Source organism: Penaeus monodon, chromosome 40 (assembly GCF_015228065.2).
Source record: "Penaeus monodon isolate SGIC_2016 chromosome 40, NSTDA_Pmon_1, whole genome shotgun sequence".
Classification (NCBI taxonomy): Eukaryota; Metazoa; Arthropoda; class Malacostraca; order Decapoda; family Penaeidae; genus Penaeus; species Penaeus monodon.
The window spans coordinates 9,364,575-9,374,619 of record NC_051425.1 but is presented as its reverse complement, the minus strand read 5'-3'; the positions used below and the strand labels follow the sequence as shown (position 1 = coordinate 9,374,619).

Here is a 10,045-nt window from a genome sequence, read left to right as displayed (position 1 = left end):
CAAAGTTTTATCAGGTCACAAGGGCACACACAGGTCTTCACAGGAGCAGCACCCAACCGCGTCTTCAACAGGAGCGCACCCAAACCCCGTCTCTTGGCTTGTTCCTCCGCTCTCCACTCACAGCCAGTTGCCTCATGTTTGCCCAGGTCCCTTCATGTTAACACATGCCCAGGTCATCCATTTCATGTTAACACATGCCCAGGTCATCCATTTCATGTTAACACATGTTTTGCACAGAGACAAAGACCCCCTGGCGTAGCACTATCCCCCCTATCAAGCAGACGACCCGTCTGCTCTGACATACCTAAAACCCGAAAAAAACTACAGAAAAATTTTAAAAAAAATCAGTTCTCAGAAACACAAAAATCTTTCTTCATTTCTTTCGCTCTCGCTGGGGGCGTTCTGGAGGAGGTGTTGGCGGCGGTAGATTGGCAGTGGCACCCAGAGGGGTATCTCCTGCTCCCAAAACCTGGCTCATGGTCACCATTGAGTCTGTTGCATCGCCCTCACCGTCCCAAATGCTCGTCCTCTTTTCGGTCAGCGTCTGCCACGTCCTCATCGCCGCTACTGGGGCTAACGTCATCTTCTTTTCAAACCCTGGCCCCAGGGGTAGCTTCCTGGCCCATGGGAACGCCACAGCCGGTGCGCCAAGTCCTCGAGGAAGTCAGGCAACGGCCCACACCAACCAACTCCTCGCTCCCCGACGATTCTTCTGGACGCTCCACTTCCTCACAAGTGCCAGCTTTGCACCAGCTGGGACCTTCAGGTCCTTATTGGAGAAGTTTTGCTACCAACACTGTAACTAACCCCTCCCCCGGTCCAACAAGGCTCCGCCCAACCGCTATGCCATCAGCCAGCTGCAGGTTTTGGATGGGCTCCACGAACCCTCTACTCCACGCATCAAATCTTGATAGTCAACACCCGATTCTAGACTCTGTCCTGGGGGCAAGGTGCAGTCGCTCAGCCGTAACTACCTCTGCACAGCCAACCTCTGGAAGCAAGGGCACATCTTCACCGTACCACCCTCACCAGCTTCCGTCCAAGGTCGACAACACGCCTTACTCTGCGTCAGGTAGTCAAGGCCTAGCAAGCAGTGCTCGTCCAGATCGGCCACATACACCGGCAGCCGCTGCCCCCGTGCTGCCCACGCCAATACGAGCCTCCCCTGGTCCCTTGAGCTGCCCCACAATACCCGTGACGCCACACAGTCTCTGTGGTGCGTCTGGAGGTCGCATAGTGGCCAACATATCGGCCGCACTAGGGTCTTCTCACCCCCCGTGTCCCCTGTCAGGCGCATGGCTTCCCATCTACTGTGCCCTCCCCCTGCATCGGCTGATTCGACGGCAACTTACCCAAGTCGGGGCCCGGGGAAACCCAGGACGGCTGGGTTTCGGCCCCCTTCTCCAGCCTGTCCGAGTTTTCCGCCTGTACCACTTCCTTAGCCTTAGGACATGCACCCGGATGGTGACCATACCTGCCACAGTCCTTGCAGCACTGCTGGAAGGCATCAGAATCCGTCTGGTTGAGAGGACATGTTCTCCGCTCCCTCCGACACTGACTACGTCTGTGCCCTTCCTCACTGCATCCCCAACACAAGCCTTGGAAAGTGCTCGGGCTCACCTTCCTCAATGCTACCTTCTCCACTTTAGCCTTCCGGCCCCAAAGGTCATGGCGGGGCTGAGCAGCTGGCCCTAGGCCACTCGTTGCCTTCAGGAAGGCCTCGAACTCCAAGGCCCTCGCAAGCGCCACCTGCAGTCTCAGGGTGTGCCTGCTTGACGTAGATTTGCAGCTGCTGGTCCTGCAAAGCGTCAACAAAGAAATCGCGGGCCAGGACCACAATCATCTCTTCCGCAGCCGCAGGGTACGACCTTACCAGCGCCTCCACATCCTGCGCTAGCTGGGACAGTCTCTCGCCACGCTCACGAGTCCGCTTCTTCAAGTGGGCCCGATATACCTCGGCCTGGTGGTGGTGCCCTAAACGGCTTCTCAAAGCCTCCGCCACGCTGGTGTAAGAGGCCTGTTGGGATGGCGGCAGATGCCCCAACACTTCCACCGCGGGGCCCCTTAACGCTGTTACCAGCTGCCAGGGGCCCTTTTCTTCCCGACTCCAGCCCTGGGCAGATGCCAGCATTTCAAATTGGGCGACATATGCCTCCCAGGCCACCTTCCCGTCGTACTCAGCTGTCTTACGCCTCACAGAATGTCTGGAGGCCGAGGGGCTGCAGGGTGGAGAACGCGTGCCGTGAACTACACGCCCGGGGGGGAGGAAGGGGGTGAGGGAGGCAACGAGGCGGGTTGATCGGGTCCGAGTTTGCCGCCACCTATACCCAAGGGAGCGGTTCCGATGGGTCCCCAGCCTTCTGCAGCGACCACTGGCTCCGACACGACGCTGCGAGGCCCGGGGTTCCTGCCCCGGACCCCAGGCAGACACCAGTAAATCTGACACTCTGGCATCTGTTGCCAGAACCTCGTCTGCCATTTCTGCTTGCAACGTTACTACCTCGTGACGCCGCCTTTCCGCCTTCACTTCCTCCCTCAGGCCCTGAACCTCGCCCTTCTTCACGCTGTTGCAGGCCTTGTCGGTGTACTGCTGAGTTTCCATCTTCACAGATGCAAGATTGCTCTGTAGCACCTCAACAAGTTGGCAGAACTGTTCCTCTGCCTTCCTTGCTTGCATCTCGACGAGATGGTGCGCCTGCTCGCGTGCCCTCTGTGCCTGCTCTTCTGCCCTTTGTGCCATTTCCTCCCTCATACCGGCCAGCATGGCAGTGATCAGATCCATCTGGCTCGGCTTCACCTCACTCGTGCCTGCCTCAGTCATAGCCTCCTCTCCCTCATGGCTGCCGCCATCTTTGGAGGACATGATAAATCGGCGCGTCTCACTGATCAAATATCACCAATCCCACTCCTGACACCATTTGTTACGCCGACCACCTCGTCTCTCTGCCACCAACACAAGGCAGGCTAGGCAGACGGCGTGCTATTCACAGGGTCGTGAACACTGAACAGCTCCAAGAGGCACCGAGCACCACAGCGTCCCCAGAACACCACGAGGGGAAACGCCACCTGGAGAGGCAGGGCACGAAATAAACAGACGATGACAGTCTTTCCTTTATTTACACAAGTTATTTACCCGTACAGTTTTCTATAGGCACAATACAGGGGGAAACCAGCATGTCACACTGCACGATACATCTTATAACAGGGCAACACAAAGTTATATCAGGTCACAAGGGCACACACGAGGTCTTCACAGGAGCAGCACCCAACCGCGTCTTCACAGGAGCAGCACCCAACCGCGTCTTCACAGGAGCAGCACCCAACCGCGTCTTCACAGGAGCAGCACCCAACCACGTCTCTTGGCTTGTTCCTCCGCTCCTCCGCTCACAGCCAGTTGCCTCATGTTTGCCCAGGTCCCTTCATGTTAACACATGCCCAGGTCATCCATTTCATGTTAACACATGCCCAGGTCATCCATTTCATGTTAACACATGTTTTGCACAGAGACAAAGACCCCCTGGCGTAGCAATATATACATGCAGACATACACACACACACACACACACATATGTGTATATATATATATATATATATATATATATATATATATATATATATATATATATATATATATATATATATATATATATATATACATATTCATTAATTAATATATTTATCTACCTATCACATATTCCTTTTTCGAAATATACTACAAAACGGAGTATGGTTTAATGAAATATGTATTAATGCGTATTATTTGTTACCATGCATATTCTATTTCCTCATAACTGAAGTTATTCTTATGAGAATAACAGGTATCCCATTTTACTCCTCCCTAAATAGGATAGTTACCGCTGTCCTTACGTGTTTTCAAATATAGAAAACGTGTTCTTTTTTTGTTCCAAAGAAAAACAAATAATTTATTGGCATAACTAAAGGAAACGTATAAGTGACCCTATACATCATAACCTTTTGTTGAATAGGCCATCGGCATTGGAATACCCCTCTTCCATATAGGGCTGTTTGCGTACCGATATATCGGGGTGGGTAATTTTTTATCTATAAATCTTGGTATGTACAGTAGTCTATATATTTGAGTAATTTGGGGACAGGACGTGCTACGCTAGATGGTGTCTGTTCATAGTTACTCATACGGTTTTAAAATGCAATTACATTTTTTTTATTTTCATCGTTTTAGATCGCAGAGAAAATTATAATTACATGTGGTGAACTTGTGTTTCAGTAAGAAATTCTATTACCTTAAAAACAAACATTATTTTTATTAAGAAGAAATTATTGTGTTTGAATTTGGTGGTCTCGACAATCTGAATAATATTTGATATTTATTAATGCCTTTTTTATGTTAATACTACATGTGAGCTATTTTTTGTTTCAAGCTGTGATTTTTAAATAAAATTTTAAGAAATTCTGATATTACTTGTGATGCCTAGTTGTGACTCGCAGCTGGATTTTCTGTTTGAATAGTTGTAATTGTTCATAGCATAAGTGTCAGTTTAATTACACAGTTCACGTTTATTGTGTAAGTTGTATTAGATAGAACTATTTTCATATATTTTTCATAGTGCATTTAATATGTGTCCAATGATAAATTTTCTACTTTATGTGCCGCACCTGTCACACTGAAGTAAGCGGTTATCCATTGGCCAAGGCATGTTACTACCTAATGTGAATAGGTAGAGTTAGTGATATGATCAGTAATCAATGCCTGCGTAATAGCAAGGTCAGTTACTTGTCAACACACTGGTTATTATCATAAAATTGTTCATCCTCGTATACAGGAATTGGTACATAAGTTTCTTAGTTTTAAGATATTTGTTGTATTGATAACTCATTTAGTAATTTTCACTAGATTCACTAGAGGTTTAATGTTCACCCGTAATTATAAATGAATCGGTCTTAGCCATTCCACGCCAGCACCAGGCACAAAGGGGTCCATAGTGAACAATTTCTTCTTTTGAACCGACATATTGGTGAAAATTCCTATGGACTCAATTATATCAACTCTTACAAAAGATGCTTTCTGGTTAATTCCTCTCTTTCCAGGAAGGTGAAGGCGAGATTGGCTCTCCGTTTAAATAATCCGTGTCAACATAGGCAGTGCCTGAGAAATGTTACAGCTCACTGCATCCCGGGAATTATTAATGGTCTGAGGAACAGAGGTTAAGGTAAAGAGAACTAACTGCTCTATTAACAGCTTCCTCCACATCATATTACGAACCTCTGTACGTAAGAAAATAAAACGAAGTGATACTCTACTTGATTCATGCTTTATCAAATGTAATTCCATTGACCTTAGTTGCTGGTGCCTGTCTTATTTCAAAATTCTATTGCTGTATTTATTGTTTGGATCTGTGTTGTTTTAAACCCTAGTGTAGTACGTAGTGCAAGTTTTCTTACTATTTCAAGACAGTATTACCCTTCCATAATTTGATTTTGATTTCAGTGCTCTCGTGCTGCTTCTGTAATCACTATATCCAACACTGTTATTGCTCTGGTACTGTATTTACTGTGAAACTTTATTTTGCGTTGTTTAATCCTTTGCTGTATTTATTAAACCAATCATGTGTTTTAGGTACCATTTCAAAGCACTTGTACATATTTGTAATAAGGGCTTATACTACATTTACTGTACAACCTAGTATTAGCATGGCGTTTGTATTATTTCGAAACGTTTGCATTGATAGTATAAGTAAGTTTTGTACAGTTTCTAAACTTGTATGTACAACTATAGGTTATGCATTGCTTATTGCATTTCCTTGCGCAAAACAGGGCTCCAACAGAAGGAGAGATAAAAAAAATACACTGTATACAACATCATTATATTATTCAGATCAGCATGTACATGTGTATTAGTGCGATAAGCTCTGTTCACACGTACACCAAATGTCCATGAACCAGCTAAGGAACCAGGTATGGAACCAACCATGGAACCAGCTCACAGAACTGAAGCATATAAAATGGTATGGATGATAAAGGTCATAATAATATCACATAGAAAAATTAGTAATGCTATTGAGAAAAAATGACTATATGATCGAACAAAGCGAAAAAATCAAACTGGAATCTACATTCCAAAGATTTTGTTTATGATAGACAAGGGACCATCAGTGTAAACTGACAATTCATGATAACTATGGATAGGCGAAGGTAGGCAAGTATGAACAAAAGAATGATGAAAAAATAAAACAAAAAGAAATACCTTTCATTGATATATGTATAATTTTTGTGTGCGTTTTGTGCTTTACATTCTTTGATCACAGATAACATTTCTTACATATAAGACGACTGATCTTGAATAAAATGCAGGGTAATATTCCTGTATTCATGATTATGCATGACTGGAACTTTCGCACATTTCTCCGTCAAAATTTCCTTTACATAATCACAAGAACAACAAAGAAGACCTTTGTCCCTCTCCTGTCTTGTGAAACATTGCCATAAATTTTGGTGGAAGAGAAGAATAAGAGAGAGAAAGAGAAGAAAGAATGAAAAAAATCTACACACAGGCCCACAGTTGACGAGATAGAGAGAGACAGACAGAATGCGAGGCAGAGTGATTGCTATCGAGAGAGAATGAGAGGAAGATGAAGAAAAAAAACAGGCCCTAGATTAACAATTTTGACATCCTTAACAAAAGTGGCACACCACCGTGCCCCTCGTTAACAAATTTGACACCATCATGCCCCTCATGAACAAATTTGACAACATCATGCCCCCCTTTAAACATAATTAATACCATCATGCCCCTCATGAACAAATTTGACCCCATCATGCCCCACATTCACAAGCTGACACCACCGCCCCTCGTTAGCAATCTTTGCAGCCAATGCCGAGGAATTTGACCATGAGGTCGTAGGAGGAGACGAGGTTGAAGTGCGGCACGGAGGCAGGCCACTCGGAGCTCTCGTGCGGGGGCACGCGGACGTCCTCGACGGGCAGGCGGTACGGGTGGAGCTTCGACAGCGTCACTCGGGGCTCTTCTTTCACCTGTTGGCAAGATCACGCAGTCGTTAAACAAGGACACCGTTGCCGTCATCTACGAGGTGCTTGTGGAGCGGACAGAGCCGGAGGACCACGGTGTATTTGCGATTCCTGAGCTCGAGGTACTTCAAAATGAGCTGGCGGTACGCCTCGTAGCCGAAGTGCGGCTGGGAGCGGTTCTCGTGCGGGGGTACCCAGATGCTGTCCCACGCCCAGGGGTTCGGGAACCAGACGGGGTCTACTAGCCAGCATCTCCGCCGCTGCCGGACAAGAGAAAAGAGTCAACGACCTTCGGCGCACAGGCGGGGAGGTCTGTGCAGAGTCTCAGCTTTTCTTTTTGGGAGACAAGAAGAAAAAAAATCAAGCAGTTTTTAATCATTTTGTTGTAAACAGCTGAAGAAGAGGAATCATCATCATCTCATGAAGTCTGATAAAAGCCGATTTATATTATGAATACCATTGGGTAGGGAATTAAAGAATCAGATTTGGGAAGATTCGAAGATAAGCGCAAATCATCATTCCGAGACGAGCCAGAGAGAGAAAAAAAATCGATGAAAACGTGCAAAGGTTCAACCGATCTTTCGCACACTGTCTGTTATTTGTTGCCTGTACGTTTCCCTGTTAGAAAAAGAACATGCTCATGCGCATCTTTAACGCTCAATCCATAATTCACAACGAGTTCCTGAAGAAGTGAAAATGGTTGAAAAAAGCGAAGAAAAAACAAAACAAAAGATCCGACGATGGAGGGTACAGACGCGCGCGTTTCCTTCTACGCGGTTCCAGCCGAACCCGGGGAGGCTTTGCAGTTCGGATATTTTTTGCGTTTTCTCTGACTTTGAACTCGCGGGCCCGGGCCGGGGCTTCCCAGTCTGGCTCAGCGCCCGGGCGGGAGGGAGGGAGCTAGTGGCCGTAGTAGCCAGGCGGCAAAAGGCCCAGGAATCCGCACATGAGGTCATACGAGGAGACCAGGTTGAAGTGCTTGACTCCCGTGGGCCACACGGAGCTCTCGTGGGGCGGCATTACCTCGTCCTCGACAGGCAGGCGGTAGGGGTGCTTGTAGTGCAAGGGCGTCACGATCCTGACGTCGCCTTCCTCCAGGGAGCTCGGCCTCACGAAGGGCTCGAACTCATAGCTGCTCGAACGGGCGCGGCCCACGAACCGAGGCTCACTGAAGGCGCGGTCCATGTACAGGACTTCTCGGGGAGGCGAGTGCTTGATGCGCTGTGAGGGCGGGAGAGGGAAGGGCGTCACCACACGAGACAACATGCATGGGGCAAAGTCATGCGATAACCTGATGGCCTACAAGTGACAATTTGCATGACAACAAAGGTGAAGTCATGCGATAACCTGGTGGTCTACATGTGACAACATGCGTGACAACAGAGAGAAGTCATGCAGTAACTTTCTAATGAACATGTTTGTCTGAGGAAACGGAAGATGTGAACAAGAGCGAATGAAGTATATGTAGTTCTAGGGTCATTAATATTGATCTTAAACAAGATAAATGCACTTTGTCGAGAAGGGCATTTCCATGCAGACAATAAGGGTATGGCATGACACTCATTCTTTAAATTTGCTAACCTTTTTAAATCAATGCAAGTCTGAAATCTACAAACTTAGATTATCATCATGCTAAGTAGAGTACAGACAATTCAGTGAAAAAAACTAAGTTAATAAGATGACTTTATTAACTAAATCATGGTTTCTTTTACTCTAGACAATAACATCAAAAGTATTTGACTCCATACCAACTATTGGTAACATCTACATTATTAGTTATGAGAAAAGAAAAGTCACAATTTCAAATAAGACAAATTTGAATTATAGACCTTTTAAAACAATTAGTTTTAAAGACTTGGCTTCGACAAGTCAAAAACGTTTTAAGGGAAAACGTTTTACACAACGTTTCCTCACTTCGCTTTGTTCTGGAGATAAATAATTTGCAGAACAACGCAAAGAGAGAAACGTTATGTAGATTTTTCTCCTAAAGTGTTTTAACTTGGGGCCAAATTAGAGAGATTTCTAAAACGTTATCTAGACCATCTAAAGTGAAATTTCACGGTAACCATGCTCCATTCAAATCTGAGAAAAAAAAGCTTATTTTTTCATGATTACCTTTACCATTTAAATATACGATTAAGGTGATGAGGGAGGGAGGGGGGTGAGGCAGTTCTCTCAGCATTCAAACAGAGCAAAGTTTTTTGTAAAATTGACCTTACCATAATTGTGTGTGAAGTGGCGGGAGAGAGAGTGAGGTTTGCATCCTAACCGATTATGCCATAAAACAGCAAAAAGACAACATAATTGAAGCAGAAACACAAATAGGCAAAATACTATCGTAAGCCAAAACTGAATTGAAAAAAGCAACAAAACAGATCAAATTCAAATTTAAATTTTAAAAAAATTATATCACAAAACATGAAGCCACAGCAAGAAAATGAACAACAACAAACATATATGGACAACAGGTAATCTTTTTAAAAACAACAACAACAACAAAAAAAAAACGAAACAAAACGAAACAAAGCGAAAAAAAGCACAATAAAGAGTGGCTCGAGTTACGAGGTATATCAGAGGCACAAAAAAGAGAGAGAAAGCATTTAAGGGAAAAAGAAGGAACACGCAAAAAGCCGTTTATAAAAAAAGTGCTAATTTTCTTGCGAAGAAAGCGGTTGGATATATATTTTTTTGCTGGATTTTATTGAACGAGGATTTCATGAAGCGTCGGCAGGATAATATATATATATATATATATATATATATATATATATATATATATATATATATATATATACATAGGCATATATATATATATATATATATATATATATATATATATATATATATATATATATTCGTATATATCTGCATATGTATATATATATACACAGAATATAAACACACACACACGGTATCATTTCATTGTTCCATTCTGTAAAATAAACTATAAAACGAAATAACTCGAAACGCAAACCAATGAAAAGCCGCGAAAAAACGGAAACATCTGTGAAATAAACTCATAGAACTAGAAAATAGGGAA

General features: G+C 44.6%; 1 protein-coding gene across 2 annotated transcripts in view; it reads right to left on the bottom strand.

Annotated features, from left to right (window-relative positions):
• Nucleotides 1-5,827: 5,827 nt before the first annotated feature.
• The window catches only part of LOC119598139, a 23,789-nt gene continuing 19,571 nt past the window's right edge, over nt 5,828-10,045 (bottom strand). The window contains exons 3-4 of one of the 2 annotated variants that reach the window (XM_037947768.1): nt 8,029-8,226; nt 5,828-7,265 (exon numbers count right to left, since the gene is read on the bottom strand). In XM_037947768.1, coding sequence (XP_037803696.1) covers nt 7,035-7,265; nt 8,029-8,226 — 429 coding nt within the window. In that variant the 3' untranslated portion in view covers nt 5,828-7,034. The remainder of the gene's footprint in view (nt 7,266-8,028; nt 8,227-10,045) is intronic. The other variant, XM_037947769.1, reaches the window with a different exon arrangement.